Source organism: Acomys minous, assembly GCF_964271855.1.
Source record: "Acomys minous genome assembly, chromosome: 1".
NCBI lineage: Eukaryota > Metazoa > Chordata > Mammalia > Rodentia > Muridae > Acomys > Acomys minous.
In genome coordinates this window covers 29,385,011-29,406,980 of record NC_140483.1, presented here as the reverse complement: position 1 = coordinate 29,406,980, position 21,970 = coordinate 29,385,011, and the positions used below count along the sequence as shown (strand labels likewise).

General features: G+C 37.2%; 2 protein-coding genes across 6 annotated transcripts in view; both read left to right on the top strand.

The window, feature by feature from the left end:
* LOC311597475 (uncharacterized protein) overlaps positions 1 to 4,011 on the top strand; it is a gene marked incomplete at its 3' end in the record, with an annotated part of 321,153 nt that extends 317,142 nt beyond the window's left edge. The window contains exons 5-6 of the mRNA XM_084781709.1: positions 3,425 to 3,526; positions 3,983 to 4,011. Coding sequence (XP_084637835.1) covers positions 3,425 to 3,526; positions 3,983 to 4,011 — 131 coding nt within the window. The remainder of the gene's footprint in view (positions 1 to 3,424; positions 3,527 to 3,982) is intronic.
* The window catches only part of KIFAP3 (kinesin associated protein 3), a 135,359-nt gene continuing 117,328 nt past the window's right edge, over positions 3,940 to 21,970 (top strand). For 2 of the 5 annotated variants that reach the window (XM_084753798.1, XM_084753801.1), the window contains exons 1-3: positions 11,195 to 11,489; positions 17,971 to 18,102; positions 21,128 to 21,282. In XM_084753798.1, coding sequence (XP_084609924.1) covers positions 11,458 to 11,489; positions 17,971 to 18,102; positions 21,128 to 21,282 — 319 coding nt within the window. In that variant the 5' untranslated portion in view covers positions 11,195 to 11,457. Of the gene's footprint in view, positions 4,103 to 11,194; positions 11,490 to 17,970; positions 18,103 to 21,127; positions 21,283 to 21,970 lie in introns of those variants that run through there. The other 3 variants (XM_084753800.1, XM_084753799.1, XM_084753797.1) reach the window with 3 other exon arrangements.

Here is a 21,970-nt window from a genome sequence, read left to right as displayed (position 1 = left end):
GCCAGCCCTCACACTTTATTTACTTTTTATTCTGTGTGAGTTTTGGAGAGGTATTGAAAGGCATAAAAGAAAATACTTAAAGAACTATATAAAACGCCTATATGATTTCATTAAATTAAAGGCATCAATTTAATTTTAACAGGCAATATTTTGATGAGGAAGGTGTCAAAGAATTTGACATGAGCAGCTTTTGTTTGAAAACCATATGTACTTAAGAAACCGAAAAGAATGTTCTTACAGCAGGACCAGCTTTAATTGTAGTAAAATGTAAAATTATTTTACTTATGTTTTTAATTAAAAGTTTCAATGGCTTCATATTATGCAGTAGAGCACATTAATGAGTTTGTAGAGGCTTTGAAATAAGAAATAACTAGTGTATGGGATATTTGGAAAGAAGAAATTGAAATAAAGGAAAGAAAGAAACAGAAGAGGAGAAAAAGTAAAGAAATACCACACATAACTGCTTTACCTGCATCAGACATGGCTAGATGAATCCATTCATGTTCCTCTTTAGCTATGAAATCTTGGGAATCTACACACACACACACACACACACACACACACACACACACACACACACACAGCAACATATTAAAAGACAAAAATAACTATATGATAAACCCACAGACGATATCGTAGTAAATGAGGAAATTCTAAAAGGATTTCTAGAAAGAATAAAAAAGAATGTTGACTTAATGGGAGTTTTGGTTTCTTTGTAAAATCAGTTATATTATATAAATATGTTTTTGTTTTAATCTCAAGTGTGAGATTTTAGTGTGGGCTTTAGTTTATCCACAGCTGATAACTGCCTCCTGCAGGGTGTGGTCTTTGTCAGAAGGCACAATGTGCCACGTATGGTGTGTGGCAGGTAGCAGTTTGGAGAGACCAGAGAGTGACAGTGTGGCAGCTTGGAGACAGACCAAGAGAAATGTTTCAGTGGAACAGCTCAGAAGAAACTGCTTGCTGCATTTGCTGTTGACAGAGATTGGTATTGCCACCAAAAGAGACCATTGGCCCTAAACAGCCCGGAAAAGTAAAGGGGTCTGTGCCTCCTCTGCCTACTAATCTTTTTTCTCTTACCCAGGGTTAAGGAGCTGGTGGAAGGGAGGTAGAGGCTTCAATACCCCAAGTAAAATAGAGTTTAAAAACAAATATCAACAGTTGACTTTCATCATTTCTATTCATGTTAACAGAAGACCTATCTAGAGCAATTGAGTAAGAAAAATAAACTATCCAGTCACGAAAGATGTCAAATATATCATCATAGTATTCTGGACTATAGATGATATGATCTTATATGTAGAAAAGTGTGAAGACATCACATAGCAAAAAAGATACTTTTTTAAAAGCTCATATTAAAATAAAAATTTCAAAATTAAGGAAGTCTCATTGAGGGGAAGACATCTTGCCTGGGAATTTATTTATCAAAAATGACAGTTGATGGCCTCAACTTCCCCAGTCAATTTTTGCTGGATGTTTGTAAGCCCTGGTTTGATGTTACCTTTGCTTGGTTTCCTAACCAAGCTCCTCCGGTTGTCTCTGCTGAACACTGTGAGCATTGATTTAATGATGTTTTGCTATCCACCTGCCATTCCTACAATCTACTCCTTGCTATTTACTCTTTTAATTTTGCTTACTATATACTTGATAAGCTGATTCAAACCCAGAAATATTGATATCAAATATTAATCTGTGGAATAGTTAAATTAGTACACATATTAGAATGTTAGTGGCCTACTAGCACACAATCCTACAATTTATAACAACATGGATCAAATTGGAGGGAATTTTGCAAAGAGAAATAAAGAGCAGAGAAACAAGTGCCACATGTTCTCCCTCATTTATAGAAGCTTAAAAATACTTCAAAGATACTGTGAGTAGGCTAAAACTCACTAGAGGAAGGAAGGGAAGAATAATAAATGGATAGACAGTGGATAGAACAGAATAAGTTCTAATCCTCTATAGTACCATGGAATAACTATCTTAAACAATCAATTATATGTTTAAAAATAACTAGAGGGGAAGTATTTGAAAGTTCCCAATACATAGAAATGAGGCTATCTGAGGACTTAATTATTACACATTGTGTGTGTGTGTGTGTGTGTGTGTGTGTGTGTGTGTGTGTGTGTGTGTTGAGCTACAATACCGAATACTATGAAAGTACAAATGTCACGATAAAGATGAAATTTTAAAATAACCTATTCTAGTAAAGCATGACTAAATTTTAAAAATGCTGTATTAAAATTAAAAAGTCAAAAGAAAAATAGCATAAATGAAGAAAAAGGTAAAAAGAATTTAAAGAAAAATGACCATTGGTGAAGATAACATTTAAAAATTGGAAACAATCTTTCTGATTTGTAGTCATTTCAATAACACGCTCTGCCTACCATAGAAGGAGGAAGTAGTTAAAGAGGAGGGGGAGAGCCAAGGAGGGAGGAAGAGAGAGAAAGTAGAAATTAGTATGGAAAGAAAGGAAGGGAAAGAAAATAAAGTTAAAGTCTTAGAATCAAATTAAAGATGACAAGGTTTTGGCTCCATAGTTAAGCTGTGATTATGTTACTCAATGGAAAATAATTTATGTCAATCCTGAAAACATAGATTTCTTTTTCACCTAACTCCAATGTTATTTCCACCTGGCAGTTGCTATGAACTAACTGGAATGCGCTGGCAGTTCTTGCTCTGTTTTTAATGAAGCAGAGGTTATGTCACGCACATTTGTGTTACAGCAATAACTTTCCTTACAGAGGTGATGAGGGAACCTCCTTGGTGACCACGCACTTTTCAAGTCATCCCAGAATAGGTGTGCGGCAGTTCTCATGTATTTTCCGCATTAAATTCTTTCTAATGCTGCTACTAAAGCTTCAGAGGAAACACCTGGATGCTAATATGGCCATAGCTTAAAGGTTCCCCCAGTGGCCAGACGATCCTTGACTACTACTTTACCTATTATATTAGCTCTGAAGTGTGCTTGAAATATGCACTAACAAATATGTAGTGAAACTGCTTTCGCAGATTATCTAACTCAAGTGATATTTGCGTGACGTTATGGGATTGGAAGGCACAAGTGATACAGCAAGAGATGGTTTGCCATCTTTCATGAGAATATGATTAATAGGCTAAAAAACTCAGTAGAATGGTTAAGGGAAAAATAACACATAAAATCAGGGTGTAGGTGTATGGAAAATATGGCTTACGTAGCAGAAATACTGACCACATGTCCCCTGGTTACTGAAGTCTGTAGTTCTTAATTCTAACTTACTTCTTTGGAGAGTATTTTATAGTTCAACTCACACTCAAGACCTAATTAATGGTTTTCCAGTCACTTCCTCTTTAGTTTTTACAGAGGTACATTTTAGTTCCATGTAGAACATATTACTGTGAATTTTATCTATTTCCTTTCTTTGTATGTCTGCTACATTTAAAGGTACACCCTCAAGTCAGAAATTACACCTATCCATGTTTGTATACCCAAGTCTAAAGAAATATCTGCTTATGCATTTTGGAGAAATTGAAAAGTCATCTGATGGTAAGTTCAGATACCCGCCTCTTCATCATCCCAATTATATTACTCAAAAAGAACACACACGAGATAGTAGCAGCATCTATACTCCCTTGTAGCTTCTACCTGAACATATACATCTGCATATATAAAGTCACAAAAGCAGGTATGTGTGCGACTAAACACATATCTACGGTGTATATAAGACAAAAGAACATTCATTTGACTGTGCAACTCCAAGCATCATCAGGTTGGCAACAACACACATTTATTAAAATGCTGTCCACGTGATAAGCGAAAAACATAGAGATTCAAGATTCATTATCCCTATGGTCTACTTCTCTCCCTATTCTGACTCGTGGAGTCACCCAGTGATGTCATAATTGTTTGCTATGTCACACTGGTTGTCAACAGAGGTTGCCACCCTTAAGAATAAGATGTACTGTACATTCTCCTTTTAACTGAGATCTCCTTTGTATTAAGATGCGTATCACGAGCTCGGATTAAATTGAAAAGTGATACAATGACTGCACTAATATCCAGTAGATGTGAACTCTTTGGACCACAATGGCCATTTGATGATGTCCCAAAGGCAGTCACAAGGTAAGAAAACTAAAGATTACTGAAGCAAGTCAGGATAGAAATGTTAAAATAGTTTATTTGAACTATTTTTAAATGTAGTTGTTACATCTCTGCTCTCAGTTGCTGTTTATATAAATGCAGAGCAAGGAATGATGCTATAAGTAATAAATCTCAACATATTAAAACTCTCCCATGGTTCCTGATACGTGGAGGACAGATCCAAATGCCAAAACCCTCTACACCATGTTCCCCATGGTGATGAGCCTGTTGGATCTTCTGAATTTACTTTTATTTTCTTTTTTTCTTTCTTTCTTTTTTTTTGGGGGGGGTTGTTTGTTTTGTTTGTTTGTTGGGTTTTTTGTTTTGTTTTGTTTTTTGGGTTTTTTGTTTGTTTGTTCGTTTTGTTGGTTTTTGTTTTTGTTTTTTGTTTTTTGTTTTTTGTTTTTTTTTTGAGACAAGGTCTCTCTTTGTTAGCCTTGGCTGTCCTGGATTCACTTTGTAGACCAGGTTGGCCTTGAGCTCACAGTGATCCACCTGCCTCTGCCTCCCAAGTGCTGGGATTAAAGGCGTGCGCCACCACGCCCGGCTCTGAACTTACTTTTCATTGGCCTATTCACTCAGCCCTAAACCTCCATCTCAAACTGCTTGTTACCTAAACACAGGGTGAGATCCCATGATTCTGTCCCTTTCCTCTGCTCTTGCCTTTCCTAGAGCAGCCCTGTTATACGCTCTGGCAAACATTATTTTCATCATTTGAGAACGCCTTCAGGTCATCTAAACCCAGTTCTAACTCCAGAAGTCGGGTTCTTAACCATTACATATTGAACATTTTCCTAAGTCATGAAAAGGACTCATCTCTTCCCCCAGGTAATTTGTAATACTTCAAGGTGATGGTTCTCAACTCTCCTAATGCTGTGGTCCTTTAACACAGTTCCTTATGTTGTGGTGACTCCCAGCCACAACATTATTTTGTTATTACTCCATAACTTTAATTTTGCTATTGGTACAAACTGTAATGTAAATATATGTATTTTCTGATAGTCTTAGGTGATCACTGTGAAAGGGCCATTTGACTCCCAAAGGGGTCTCCACCCAATGGTTGAGAACCATTGCTTTAGAGGATGGTAATAAGAGGGGAAAACAAAACTAATACACAAAGGCCAGCAGGTAGCTGAATGCGCAAAAGCACTTGCAGCCAAGCCTGATGACCTGAGTTCAAACCCAAGGACTCACATAATAGAAGGGAATGAATGAATCAACTCCTGCAAAATTGTCCTCTAACTTCCATACACACAAATGCACACACAATAAATAGATAAATAAATAAATACAACAAAATTAATAAACTTATACAATTCCAAAGGAATAGAGGTAGCTCTTTTTATCTGTAGCATTCTCTAATTTCCTTATGTTGTGTCTAAATACGGATTTCTCTCTTTACCCTGCCTGGGGTTTCTGTCTTGGGTTAACTCAGGACACTTTTTAGTTCTTACATATTTGTTTGTCCCTATTCTGTCTGTTATTTTATTCCAAAAGCCACATAAAATGAATATAGATTTTATATATATTCATTATGTGAATATATTCTTATCCTTATATTTTCATTAATAAAATATATTTATTTATATTCTATTAATTCATTCTTATTACATCTCAATAGTTATCCCATCCCTTGTGTCCCCCATTCCTCCCTCCCTCCTGCTTTCCCCCTACTCCCTTCCCCTATGACTGTGACTGAGGGGGACATCCTCCCCCTGTATATGCTCATAGGGTATCAAGACTTTCTAGATAGCCTGCTGTCCTTCCTCTGAGTGCCACCAGGCCTCCCCATTAAGGGGACGTGGTCAAATATGGGGCACCAGAGTTCATGTGAAAGTCAGACCCCACTCTCCACTCAACGGTGGAGAATGTCCTGTCCATCGGCTAGATCTGGGTAGGAGTTCGATGTTTAATGCACGTACAGTCCTTGGCTGGTGCCATAGTTTGAGCAGGACCTCTGGGCCCAGGTCTGCCCATAGTAATGTTCTTCTTGTAGGTTTCTAGGACCCTCTGGATCCTTCTATTCCCCCATTCTTCCATGCTTCTCTCACCTAAAGTCCCAATAGGATGTCCTGCCCTCTGTCCCACTTTCCTGATAAGTGAAGACTTTCTTGAGACATGCCCCTTGGGCTAGTGTCCAGATATAAGTGAGTATATACCATTTGACTCTTTCTGCTTCTGGGTTAACTCACTCATTATGATCATTTCTAGTTCAATCCATTTGTCCACAAATTTTGGGAATTCCTTGTTTTTAGTAGCTGGGTAGTATTCCACAGTGTAAATGTACCACAGTTTCTTTATCCAATCTTCTACTGAAGGACATTTAGGCTGTTTCCATGTCCTGGCTATTATGAATAAGGCTACTATGAACATGGTTGAACAGATGCCCCTGTTGTGTGTTGGCACTTCTCCTGGGTATATTCCAAGGAGTGGAATAGCTGGGTCTTGAGGAAGCCCTATTCCTAGTTTTCTGGGATAGTACCAGTTTTCCAAAGTGGTTGTACTAGTTCCCACCAGCAATGAAGGAGTGTTCCTCTTTCTCCACATCCTCGCCATCATGTGGTGTCACTTGAATTTTTTATTTTAGCCATTCTGATGGGTGTAAGATGGAATCTCAGAGTCGTTTTGATTTACCTTTCTCTGATGACTAAAGAGCATTGAGCATTTAAGTGTTTCTCAGCAATTTGATATTCCTCTGTTGAGAATTTTCTTTTTTGTTCTGAGCCCCATTTCTCAATTGGGTTATTTGGTTTGGTGGTGTTTAATTTCTTGAGTTCTTTATATAGTTTGGATATTAGACCTTTGTCAGATGAAGGGTTGGTGAAGATCTTTTCCCAGTCTATAGGCTGACACTTTGTTCTGTTGACAGTGTCTCCTGCCTTACAGAAGCTTCTCAGCCTCATGAGGTCCCATTTATTAATTGTTGACCTTAAGGCCTGGACTTTGGTGTTCTGTTCAGGAAGTTGTCTCCAGTGCCAATGTGTTCCAGGCTCTTCTCCACTTTTTCTTCTAAGCGATTTAGTGTCTCTGGTTTTATGTTAAGTCTTTAATCCACTTGGACTTGAGTTTTGTGCATGGTGACAAATATGGGTCCAATTGCATTTTTCTACATGTAGACAACCAGTTAGACCAGCACCATTTGTTGAAGATGCTATTCTTTTTCCATTGAATAAATTTGGCTTCTTTGTCAAAAATCAAGTGACCATATGTGTGTGGATTCATTTCTGGGTCTTCGATTCAATTCCATTGATCAACTAGCCTATTGCTGTGCTAGTACCATGCTGTTTTAATTACTATTGCTCTATAGTACAGCTTGAGATCAGGTATGGAGATTCCTCCTGAGGATTTTTTACTGTATAAGATTGTTTTAGCTATTCTGGGTTTTTTGTCTTTCCCTATGAAGTTGAGAATTGACCTTTCAATGTCTTTTAAAAATTGTGTTGGTATTTTGATAGGGATTGCACTGAATCTGTAAATTGCTTTGGGTAAGATGACCATTTTTACTATGTTACTTCTCCCAATCCACGAACAAGGGAGATCCCTCCATCTTCTTAAGTCCTCTTCAATTTGATATATTTGAGTTATTCACAGTTCTATTATGAATAGTTGTGAACAAGAGTTTTTGCATATGTATTTTCATTTTTCTTCAGGAAAAATCTAGGAATAGAATTCTTAGATCATGGATATATATTTAGCTGTTGAAAGTTCCAAACTGTTTTATAAAATGTTTACCATCTTTGCATTTTCACAATGTGTATGAGCTTCAGGTGATCCACATTTTTATCCATACTTGCTACTATTTAAAAGGTTAATATTAATTATTATAGAGATATTATGGCAGACAAAAAAAAAGATGCTCACATTCCGTCCTCCAGTAGCTTGTATGAGTCAGTAACATAACAGATTTGATTAAAATTAAAGATATGCCTTGGCATGGAGAGGTGGGCCTGAAGTTTCCAGATGGTCCATAGAAGTTTTTAAATGTATAAGATATTTCCTGGCTATGGGGAGACAAATATGATGAGAGGAGGATCAGCAAGAGAGAAAGATGAGAAAGGTTCAAGGTGCTATTGCCAGTTTTGGAGCTAGAAGAGGCCATGAGGAGGAGTATAAATGGCTTCCAGAAAAGCAAAGGCATGGGCAGACTCGAAAAGCATCCAGAAAGGGATAAAATGTCTGATCACACCTCAGCGTCAGCCCAGTAGGGCTCATCTGACACTTCTCACCCAGGGAACTGTAAGCTAATAAACGTGTGTCTCAAACTACAAGTTTAGAGTGCTTAGCTACTGAACGGGACAGGTATGAACTAGTAGCACTGCGTAGCACATTTGATTTCAGATCAGATTCCCATGATTAAGGAAGTTGAATCATCATGTATTCATACTGCTCTTTATGAAAGTGTCTGGAGAAATTTTTGCTTATTTTAGTTTGCTTGGGTTTTTATTATTGAGTTATCACAGCTCTTTTAAAATTGTAATACAGTTAATTGATCTTATTTATTTATTTATAACAAAATTCTGTCTTTAACTTATCTTTTCACTTTTAATGTATCTTTCTAAGGGAAGTTTTAAATTTTGTTCCCTTTAGATATATATATATATATATATATATATATATATATATATATATATATATATATATATATTACAATTAGCTCACTCAGTGGTAATAAGGCCTTCCACATTATATTGGAGGCTATCTGGGAAGCCACAGTGGTGCACACCTGCCCTCAAGGGCACCAAAGGAAGAGAATCCAGAATGTTATCCACACACAAAATCAGACTTCAAACACAGTGTCACATCTGGTTAGATGACACTTTGGAAATGACAAAATGATAAGAACAGAATACAGATCCACATTTTCCTGAACTATTAGTGTAGGATGATACCAAAGAAATACGTGGGAATTTGGGAGGACGGTAGTACACTAATTTTATAATTCCGAAATTATATGACTTATGAATTTTCCAAATCTCAAAGAACTGTAGACCAAGAAGAATAAATGTGATTGTAAGTAAATTTCTGAAATTAAAAAAAAAAAAAGAAATCCTGTATGGAATTTTCAGGTTTATTTTTCTGTTCACTAAGTAGAAGTTAATGTTTAAAATGTTTGTTGTGCTTAAAAGTTATTTTTAGTAAAGAAACATAATAACAAAAATTTAAACACCACAGCTATTCCACTCCTGGGCATATATCTGAAAGATGTTTTACCCTACAACAAGGACATTTGAAAAACAATTTATTTTAAGCTGAGTCACCACTTTATAATTAAGTGGTTTCCTGCATTGGATTTACACTGAGAAATTGTTTTGTTTTGGTTTGTCTGTTTGTTTTTGTTTTTTTGTTTTGTTTTGTTTTTTTAGGGTAAAGATATAACAGCACCTGCTATCAGCTTACGAAAAGCACAACAATAAAAGTGCATAGGCAGACTTCACAATAAAGCCACATACCAACATATTCAGTCTGACAGCAGTATTTTGTTGCTGTGATAAAACACTGACCAAAAGCCACGTGGGGAGAAAGGGATTTATTTGGCTTGCCAGTTACAGTTCATCGTCAAGAGAAGTCTATACAGAAACTCAGGGAAGAAACATGGGACCAGGTACTGAGGCGGAGACCATGGAGGAATACTGTTTATTGGCTTGCTTCTAGATACATATTCAGCTCTCAATCCCCCCAGCCCCTTAGTCGGGTTCCAGATAGAGTTCTACTTTTTCTCCTTGGCTAGCCTAGAACTAGCCATGTAAACTAGGCTGGCCTTGAACTCATAGAAATCCTCCAGCTTCTGCAGGAATCTTTATTAGTTGTTTATTTTAATGTATATTATACTTTGATGTTTTAATTTCAAGTAATGGGGACTTTATATTAAAAGTATATCTTTAGGTGTGTGTGTGTGTGTGTGTGTGTGTGTGTGTGTGTGTGTGTGTGTGTCACAAGTCACATGTATAAGTCAGAGGTCAGAGGACAACTTGCAGAAGTATGTTCCTCTCCTCCCATGGTGCGGGGCCCAGGGATGGAACTCCCATCATCAGTCGTGAAGGCAGACTTTGTTATCCAACAAGCCTTCTTGCCAGCCTTTATAGAGGCGGCCCTCAGACTTTCGAATAGAGTTCTTCATGCTGTGGTGTTTTCTGATCGTCTTAGGCGACCCCTGAAGAGTCGCAACCTACAGGTTGAGAACCACTGCTCGAAAGTAGTATGTTCTGCTTTTGTTAGTGTTAAAGATGCTATGGGTGATAACTTGTACATTTTTTGTTTGGTTTGAAGAATCAGTATGTGAGAAAACACAGGGAATAGAAAGCTTAGTTAGAAGGGACTTCACCCGGGAACTGCTTAGACTGACGGGCAGAGTGTGAAAGGAGAAGAAATGCTGAATAGTAGGACTGTCTTAAAGATATGACAGAATTTTATGGCAGTTCAATAAGAAGACTCTGATAAACAGGAAGGACTTAAAGTTTGCTCCAGATTCCTTTCTTGATAGATTGCAGGAATCGTTGCAACTTTAACAGAAATAGTGTAGTTGGTGTGACTTGGTGGGGCCATCAGACTTCTTTCTCATATCTCTATGCACCATTTATAGTGCTAACATAACATTTTGCAAGTAAAGATCAGTCTTTTGAATCAGGATTGGCTAACCACGTAGCAATAGAAGACAGTGAGGGACAGGTTAAAGGATATGCTATCTCATTCTGTAACACAGGCAATTTTCACCAGCTAGAACTCAGTGCCATCAACGCAGAACCTTTTACATGTTCCAAAATAGAAGCCCCACCGCAGAAGCTGTTAGTCAAAAGCTAGCCTGATGAGCACCATTAGCTGACAACTTAACTGCTCGCGCTGTCTTATTTCACTCTATAAAGGACTTGAAATTCCAATTTTGCAGATTGCAATCTCTTTTCCTTTCCCATCCTCCAGGGGGCAGTATAACCAGGAACTTGCCTCTTAACCACAGCCTCCCAGACCAGCTCCAAACCCTTCCCTCTCTGTCCCTGGGAGCGTCAGATTAGTCGCAGGAGCCAGGGCCTCAAACTGAGCCTGCGCATGCGGCAGCTGTCGCGTGAGCGCATGCGCCCTGCGGAGGCGCTTCTGGCCCTGAAGGCTCTGGGCGGGTCTGGGCTGCTCCAGTGTTTTGGGGCCCAGGAGCTGTGGGAGGAGTCGGTGGCCTCACCGTGGTTACCGCAGCGCCGCCGCCGCCGCCCCGCCTTGCAGGCCTCGGGACTGTCACACCGCCTTGACTTTGAGGGTACTTTGGCCGGGTCCCCGGAAGTAGCCTTCCCAGGCTCTCAGACATCATCCCCCATCCTCCCCACGCCGCTGCCGCCGCCGCCGCCGCCGCCATGCAAGGCGAGGACGCCAGATACCTCAAAAGGTGACGACCAGGGCTCCGCCCTGAGCAGGTCCTTAGGTGTCTGCCGGCTGACTGTGGGGTGTCCCTGGCCAAAGCTAGATGCGAGAAGGGAAGGGATGCAGGGAAGGAAAGAGAGAGGAGAAAGTGATGGGGTTGAATAAAGGGCCCGGCCCTGCGGGGGCGCGAGGTCCTTAATCCACTTTGGCTTGGAGAGGGAGGGGCTAACGTGATAAACCTGCTACATCAATTTATGTCCGCAGTGAGAGGCAGGTAGGGCGAAGTAAACCTCATATTTCGTTTTTGTTTTTGTTTTTCCTCCCCAGTCTCCCGTTTTTCTCAGTAGATAAATCCCGTTGGGGGGGCTTGGAAATGAATTCTGTCACATCACCAATTTGTGGTCAGTGTGAGATTCATAAATCATGGGGGTTTCAGAGTAAAGAAGGTCGTGGTGGTTTTTACTTTATGCAAGGCTGGATTGACATTTCAGTCGGCTGTTCCTGGTCCACTTTACCCACTTGACGGTCACGGTCACTGTATACATTCTGTAGGAAGTCCATTATTATCAAAAACCTTGGCATGAATAAGCCTACCATTTTCTGTCTTAAATATGTGTAATATCAGCAACTCCAAAGAAAAAGGAAAATTTGTTGAGATTCCTTAACTTCTGTCAAAGATAAGGTCATCCATGGTGAAAAGAATATACCTGTCATTAAACCAAGTGTGAGCAAGCAGGGAACAAATTAAAGAAAATGCTAATTTGGAGTCTCTATTTTTATTTAGTTAAAGCCCAGTTGCTAATCCACTGCAAAAAGCACATACATATTTTTGGACATAAACTTTATGCAAAATGAATACATTACCTTCTGAGAGACACAAGAACAAAATATGAAAATACTTTTGAAAGAGAAAACATGCATGTTAGGTAGTGATAGTCCTATGATACTTTTCTTGAGTACATTTTTCCCTTGCTTAGTAGGGTTCTAGCTGTCACAGAAATATCTTACAAGTATTAATGGACTCTCAAACATAGTCAAACAATTGTAAGATAAATCAACTATACTGCCTTTGCAAAACAGGGGAACATTTTTCATGTTATATGTTTAATGAAAATGGCAAATGAAAAGACTTTCAGTAGACATTTGTGAAAGGAGTATGTAATCATAATATAGATATAGACAGTACTCATTTTCTGACATAATTTGTAGCAGCATGCACACATGTACATTTACCCACACACTCCTACACACACACACACACACACACACACACACTTTTTGTTGAATACAATAAATAATAATAATAATAATAGTGCAGCTGATATAGTATTTGCTGATTTTCAAATGATATATTGCATCAAATGTAGTTTTACTTAGGATCATTGTACTAGTATGGACCCTCTTTTAAAACCACATCATCTAGATAACAATAAATACTGCTAATCCCCTCACTTTCGTTAGAGTCAGAATCTAGAAAAAGGTTCAAAATACATTGTTCAATTTTGACAAAAGTTTGTATTTGTATATGAGATACAGACCTAGTAGAAATGACAGGAACTTGACGGATATTCTAAGCATGGTGCTTTGTTCATTTTATTTACATTGTAAATTATTCTTCACTCACGTTATACTATAAATTAACACTTTATTCCCTTTTTTGTAACAGAATAATATATATTCATTGCACGGATATATTACAATGTTGATGAACACTCAGATGGTTTGTGCCTATTGCCTGTTAGGAATAAAGTTACTATCATCATGACAAGATTTTGTTTGAACAATCTCTTCAGTCATCAATGTATGCATAAGCTTGAGGTTGCAGAAACTTGGAGTGATACCATGTTGATCTCATTGAAGGATCAGCAAAGAGCTTACTTCAGTGTCTGTGTATCTTATGTTTGAGGACTCCAATTTGATCACACTTCACCAATATCTGTTGGATTTTTTGTTTGTTTGGTTGGTTGGTTTTTAGTTTTTTGGAGGTTTTTTGTTTTTGTTTTTGTTTTGCTTTGTTTTTGCTTTGTGTGTTTGCTCTGTAATTGTAGCCATTCTAGGAGGTGTAAAATGGTTTTATTCTGATTTTGATTTACATTTCCTAATTACTAAGTAAATTGTGCTTCTTTCATCCTTCTTGGTCATTTGTCTTTCTTTTTTCAGGAAAAAAGTTGTTATTGAAATATATTCTCCACATCAGGCCTTATTAAATATGCAATTTACAAACATTTGTCATGGCCTTTGGTTGTCTTTTTACTGTGCTGAGTATGTCAATAGTGTCAACAATTTTAATTTGTTGAAGTCTAATTTATTAGTACTTACTGTTGCTTTTGAAAACATATTTAAGTAACCATTGCTAAATGCAAGGTCATGAAGTTTTCCCTTATGTTTATAGGTTTAGCTCTTAAATGTTGGTCTTTTATCCACTTGGGTTTATTATTGATATTGTGCTCACGAATCTCTAATTGTCCTAGCATCATTTGACAGGGATTGCTCCTTCTCTCCATTGATAATTTGAGCATCCTTGTTGAAAATTAACTGACTGTAAACATAGGTGTTTTCTTGCACTGTCAACCATAATCAACAGATTTATTAATATGTATATCACCCTGTACTAGTGGTTTACTGCTTAAATTAGGGAGTATTTACACTGAGAGGTGTGAGGTCTACACCTCTGTTGCTCTTTATCAAGATTGTTAGTACTTAGGGAGTACTTAGGGTCTGTTGTTTCGGTGAAATTTTTAGTGTTGTCTTTTCCTTCTCAGCAAAAACAAAACAAAAAACAAAGGCTGTCAGGGCTTTCATATGGGGTTCTTATTGACCCCATGAGTCATCTGGGGAATCAGTCCTTGAACATAGGATGGCGCGCCTGCTGGGTCATGCACGTGCGCGCGCTCGCTCTCTCTCTCTCTCTCTCTCTCTCTCTCTCTCTCTCTCTCTCTCTCTCTCATATTATTAATTTCTTTACCTTTTAACTGTTTAAGTGCTGAGCCCCCCAGCTCAAACAATTTTTTGAATATTCAGAGATAAAGTGTCATTACAGATGGATATAATTTGTTTTTTACTTTCTAATCCGGATGCCTTTTTACTTCATAGCTCATTGCTTAGGTTCAAATCTCTGGGACTATATGGAATAGAAATAATAACATTGGACATTCTTATCTTGTTTGTGATCTTAGACAGAAATAATTCCATTTTCATCATTAAATATGACATTATCACTAGATATTTATTTTTATGCCTTATATCGTATGGAGGAGGTTTTCCTTTGCCAAGTGCTTTTATGAATGAAAAGTTGGTTCTTATAAAACGGATTTTCTGTGTCAGTTGAGACAGTCGTGTACTATTTTTCCTCATTTTATTAATGTATTGAACTCCTTGAATAATATCACATGGCCTGTGCAGTCTTTTGCTGTGCTGCTAGATCCTGTTGGCTAGCACTGAGTGGATTTCCAATTGTACTCTTTAAGGACACTAGCCTACAGGTTTTACAGTATCTGTGCCTCACTTTAGCATGTAACAGATTATAGTGTTTTCTTTCCCCCTCTATTTTTTTTTTTTTTTTTTTGGAGGAACCTGCGGAGAATTGGTGTTTATTTTTCTTTAAATGCTTGGTCAATTTTACAACTAAACCAATTTGGCTCTAGACTTTACTTTGTTAAAAGTTTTTGTCTGAATACTCATAGTACTATATGTCATATAGTTATTTTCTTTGTTTTGTTTTGTTTTGTTTTTGTGAGGTCAGTAATGTCCTACTGTTTGGTTCTAGTACTTTGAGTCTTATTCAGTCTAACTGAACATTTTGACAATTTTTTCATCATAATTTTTTAATCTTAAAGTTTGTATCATTTCTCCCCTCCTGTTCATCTTTCCAGTCCCTCCCAAGAACTCTCCTATGTACCTCTCTCAAATCCATGGGCATACCTTCTTTGATATTGACATATGATTTCAGGGCTGGCTTAGTATTGGATAACCCATTAGGGGCTCCTCCCTGGGGAAAACCATCTGTCCAGGTCCCAGCATCCCTCATTTGTCTAGAGTTTTTTTGTCTAGGATTCAATCCCCATGGAATCCCCTTTCATACCAGCATGGCTGTCCATCCTTACTCTGGTCTTTTTCAGGCAGTAAGGTAGGATCTTGCTGTGACCCTCTCTGGACTGGAATGCTCTGTAGACTAGGCTGGCCTTGACCTCAGACTCTCCAGCCCTCTGCATCCTAAGTGGTAGGATAAAGTTTTGAGCCCCATGTCTTGCTTTTTGATCATTTTAAACAATCAACATTTATTTTATCTTCTTTTTTCTGTTTCTGTTTTTACAGACTGTAGTAATAATGCAGAGCCTACGTTTTTCTCAGCCCTTTCTAGTTACTTGAGGTATAAAATTGAGTTATATCTTCTGAATGCAGGTGTTTGTAGTTACAGATTTTTCTTCAGCACTGCTTTGTCACACCACTAAGTTTTGGTATGTTGTTTTTATTTATAATTTCTCATGTGAGTTCTTTGAATTGTTTAATTTTTTATTTTCATGAATGTTTTTCTTTCTGTACTGATTCCTAGTTTTATTCACTCATGATTAGAGAGCACACATTATATAATATTAGTATTTTCAATTTTATGGCTAGTCTAGGTATATAATGTAAGCTATCTGTCAGAGTATTCCATTTACACTTTTCAGAGTACAAGCCAAGACCAAGATGGCTTTATTCCAGAGAATCAGGGATGGATCAACATAAATTTATATAATAAATTATTACATAAATGAATGTAAACATCATGATTATCTCAGTAGGTGCAGAAAAAGCTTTTCATGATATCTCACATGCCTTTATGATAAAGGCCTTAGGGAACAGACTGGAGGGAACATACCTCAGCATAATAAAAGCTATGTATGAGAAACCCACAGCCCGCATTATCCTAAACAGAGAAAAACTTGAAGTAACCAAACTGAAATCAGGAATGAGGCAGCACTAAACACTATTCCCAATCCCTTTTCAGTATACTGCTCAATGCACTAGCTAGAGCAACGATTCAAGAAGAGGAAAGTAAAGGGTTACACATAGGACAGGAAGTAAACTATCATTATTTGCTGATGATACAATACTATTTGCAGGAGATAAAATTTCACCAGAAATCTTCTCAACAAAGAATCATGATAAAGAATCCACTTACAAAAATCAATAGCTTTTCTATACACAACAACAAACATACAAAGAAAGAAACCATGAACACACTCATATTCACAATAACTCCAAAGAAAAGAAAATATCTGGGAATGAACTTAACCAAGCAGATGAAGGGCTTTTACAATGAAAACTTTAAATTTCTGAAGAAGAGATTGAGAAAGACACTAGAAAATAGGACATCTCATGCTCATGGATTAATTACTACTGTGAAAATGACTACTCTACCAAAAGCTATTTAAAAAAGATTCAATGCAATCTCAATAAAGATTCCATGTCATTCTTCATAAAAATAGAAAAAAATACAGTAAAACTCATTTGCAACCTTAAAAAACCTGGGTAGCCAAAGCAATATTGCACAAAAAGAACAATGCTATTCCATATTTCAAGATATATTACAGAGCCATCTAATAAAACCAACATGATACTATCACAAAAACAGACATGTAGACCAATCAAACAAAACAGATGAGCCAAGCATGAGTACAGTACAAGTAAATATAACCATCTAATATATGGCAGAAATGCCAAAATCACATGCTGGAGAAAAATAGAATCTTCAACAAGTGATGTTAGGAAAGCTGGATGTCCATAAGAATAAGAATGTGATTAGGCCCATATGTATAACCTTGCACAACAACTAAGTTCAAGTGGATCAAAGGCCTGAATCTGAAACCTGGAACACTGAACGTGCTAGAAGAAAATATAGACAGTACCTTATGTGATATGTGTGTAGGAAAAGACTTTCTGAATAGGATTTCATTTATTAGGAATTAAGGCCAATAATTAATGAGTGAGACTTCATAAAACTAAAAAGTTTATTCACAGCTAAAGAAACAATTGAGTAAAGACAAATTTTTCAGATTGGGAGAAAATCTTTGCTAGCTGTCCATCTGGTAGAGGTTTAATGTCCAGAGCATACAGAGAGCTTGAAAAGAAAAACAACCCATTCAAGAAGTAGGCTATGGATCTGAACAGAAAATCCTTACAAGAAGAAATAAAAATATCTAAGAAGTATCTCAAAAAAAAAAAAAAGGTTCATCATCACCAGCAATTAGGGGAATCCAAATCAAAACAACTCTGCAAAGACATCTTAGTTATGATGTTTCGCTTACTTGCTTTTATACATGGCTCTTTGATAAATAGATGTTTCAAGGTAACACATTTCAGGAAGTGACTTTTCTGCTGGGCCAGGAAGTACAGTCTTGTCCCAGGCTCACAGGAAGTGTGACTAGGCAGCATGTGCTGGTCCAGCCCTCAGGCTTCAGGTGTGGGAAGTGGGTGAAAATGGTGGCTGTTCTGTGAGGTTGCAATCTATTTTTTTTTTGTAGGAAAGTTAAAGGGGGAAATATTGATGTACATCCATCAGAAAAAGCTCTCATTGTTCAGTATGAAGTGGAAGCTACCATTCTTGGAGAAATGGGGGATCCCATGTTGGGAGAACGAAAGGAGTGCCAAAAAATGTAAGTTTTTCTCATTTGTATACATTTTTAAAATAGGGGATTTCGTATAACCTTTATACAAATGATATTGTTTTAGCCAGATGTGGTGAGTTCGAGGCAGCCTAGTCTACAAAGTGACTGTAGAAAAGCCAAGACTACACAGAGAAACCCTGTCTTGAAAACAAAACAAAACAAATGATACTGTTTTAATATTCATAGATAATAAATGATTATAGCATCATTCTCAACTTACCTCATCTTACTCAAGGAAAGATTACATTGAACTATATACATATGGAGTATATATCCTAGCGAAAGTTAAGTTTTTGTAATGTTAAGTGAAATTAATCACAAGAGATATGTTTTATATGAGACTTTTGCTTAATTTGCAAATTTTGAGTTTTAGAAAGTCCTTTATTCTTTCTCTCATATAATTGCTGGGATTGGTGTGATGTTTAGATCTGCCCAAATGGGACACAGATCTTGAATTAGCCCTTGGAAGCAACTTAGTCCTTTGAAAAATGTTAATAATAGGACAAACTCTTAGATTTCTCTTACATCTAGTGTCCTATTTAACTTCCCTTCTTGGTTTGCGGGGGTCCCTGAGAACTGTTCCTGTTTTTCACTATTCTGGTTTTGCTGGTAATTATCTTACCTTCCTTCTAACATGGTTAGATGTCACTCAACGACACTCAACCCTCTTCCAGCCCTACACAACACTGACTTGGTGACTAGTTAGAAAGAACTTCTTAAGGAGACTTACATTAATGACTCACATTAAAGATAAATGAGTTCTCTAGACTGCAACACACTGAAGAAAAATATATATGCATGCTCACACTGCAGTCCAGCTCACACTCCTGTTGTGTCTCACTTCTTTTCTGTGTGTCATTGTTCACCTGAGGATATAGGACTTGAGCACTAATGAAAATCTCTTGAGCTTTCATTATTGGATTTCCTAGAGAAAAGCTGTCTTTAATTTTATAATTTCATAACCTATATTTCAGAAGAGGAAATTAGGTTTTAGTTCTAAAGGATGCACTCCACTAGCAAAAGGTGTCACACTCACTAGCAGAAGGTGTCACACTCACTAGCAGAAGGTGTCACACTCACTAGCAGAAAGTGCGTACCAAAAGACACTACCAAAAGTAAACTGTGTTTTGTTAATTCAAGAGGTTTTGTTAATGATGAAGAAGAGGAAGTCTGTATAGATTGAGATAGGTATAACATAACTTTATTAAATTGGAGAAGTCAGTGATGGTCTAAATCCACAAGCTTGTATCTCAGCCTCCTACATCACTCAGAGAATGTTTTAAGCCATTCTCAACAGAGTTCAACTTTCTGAAGATTTCATTTTGAGAAGCTGATGGTTATGGTGTAGAAATCACACAGGTGATATTTTGTTAGTGTTTGATAGACATAGGTGCCTAACAAAAGTACATATGCTGATTAAACTCAGTCAGATCATTTTATTCATGGGGGTGCGGTTGAGACAGTGTTTCCCTGTGTAGCCTTGGCTATCATGGACTCACTTTGTAGACCGGGCTGGCCTAGTAATCACAGACATCCACCTGCCTCTACCTCCCTGAGTGCTGAGATTACAGGTGTGTGCCACCATGCCCAGAATTAAATAATTTTTTCAATCTTTTTTTTTCTCTTGTTTTCTTTTAATAGTTGTAAGATTCAGGAGACTATAGACAAAGACCAAAGTTACTTGAGTTAATACAGGGTGAACTGGATTCCTAATATATATGGCAATAGAAAATAGAAGAGATTTAAAGCTTGGTGTATATTAAAACAAACAAGAATTACCATACCCGTTATAATGGCTAAGGCCCATAACACTAGAAACAGCAGATACTGGAAAGAATGTAGTGACAGGAATTCTCAATCATAGCGTGTAATATAAAATGTATGCCATACCATAAAATGGCATAAACACAGGTCACATAATATCCAGTAATTGCATTTTTAGATACTCACTCAAACTTATTAAAAACTTGTCTACACAAAAGTCTATACATATGTATTTATAGAAACTTTATCCAAAATAGCCACAATTGAAAGCAACCGAAAATTTAGTTCATAGTGAGTGGATCAACTGGTATCTTCATGTTACAAAGCATTATCCAAAAATGAAAAGAAACGAAGTGTCAAGCATAAAAGGACATTGAGGGACCCTACATGTATACTGGTAACCAAAAAAAAAAAAAAAAAAAATCAAACTGGAAAATGTACATTTTTTGCTTGGGATAGATTCACTGTAGAACCCAGGCTGATCTTGACCACATGGTTCTGCTTCAGTATCCCTTCCAAGTGCTGGAGTTTTTTCCCATCATTCCCAGAGGTTGGCGTAGTTTCTCTTGTGTGTGCCCTATTCAATCAGAGTTATTGACAAACACACATTTACAGGGTTCTTTGTTAAAATTAAATATCAAGATGTCCTTTTGGAGTTATTTCTATGGACCAACTTTGCTATCTTTGCATGGGAAGATTTACTTGACAATTCTGATTTTATATTTTCATAGTTCCTTCTCATGCCACGAATCCATGTAAACAGGCCATTGTATTCCTCCGCACCATCTTAAGATTCCTAGTGACTGTCCTGGGCTCATTTTAAGAGGAAAGAAGTACCTCAGAGTACCTCAGAGTATATAGCACTTGCCTAGCAGGTACAAGTCCTGGCTTTGTATGCCAGCACTGCAAGCACAGAAAAACAGGAAATGTTGTCATGTTTAAGTATAAATTACATCATTTGTAGCAATGTATCCCATAATCAGTAATAAGTAAAGACTGTTTTATATCAGAAGTACTGCTCCAAAACAGGACTTCTGAATATCGTGTTCAGAAAGTCTTAAACGAAGACTTTTATTTGAATTTATATAAGCCTAATTATATCTAAATATATAGTTAACTATATAGAATGTTAATACTATTCTATGGCAAAATAGGAATAGACTATAATCTCCAAATTATCCTAAAACAGTATTATGATCTGTAATGTACTTTTACAATGTCTGAATTGGAAATTCGGATGTGCTTGCAGCATTCGTCTGAAGAGTCTCAATGCTAACACAGACATAACCTCTCTGGCCCGGAAAGTGGTTGAAGAATGTAAACTCATTCATCCTTCAAAGCTGAATGAGGTAGAACAGCTTTTGTACTATCTACAAAACCGCCGTGATTCGCTGTCAGGAAAAGGTAAGCGAGGGAGACTGGAATTTTAAATGCAACACCAAGGATGTGTAACTGTAGTCTTCAAAAATACCAATTCAAAAATTCAAAAATTTACTATATAAATGCATGTGTAATGTAGTATAGTATTGTATAAAAGTAAATAGGTACGAAAACTATTCATTTTGGTGGTGAGTGAGTTCTTACCAGTGCGAGGATAAACAAACAGATATGTTTATTTTCTTCATTGGAGGTTTTATGCTTCTACATGCAGTGGTCAGACTTTCTTTTACTATGTGTGCACATGTACCCATAAGCCAAAATAAGGGGATAATTTTGTCAGAATGACTATAGATTAATAAAAGGCACACTTAGGCCAGGCACACGCCTTTAATCCCAGCACTTGGGAGGCAGAGGCAGAGGCAGGCGGATCGCTGTGAGTTCGAGGCCAGCCTGGTCTACACAGTGAGTCCAGGACAGCCAAGGCTACACAGAGAAAACCCTGTCTCGGAAAAAAAAAAAGTAAATAAGTAAATAAATAAATATAAATAAATAAATAAAAGGCACATTTAGGACAGGAAATATCTTTTCTCTTCTAATTAGCCTTATATTTTCTAAATTTACTATTTTATTTTATTTTATTGGTTTTTTGAGACAGGGTTTCCCTGTGTAGCCTTGTCTGTCCTGGACTCACTTTGTAGACCAGGCTAGCCTC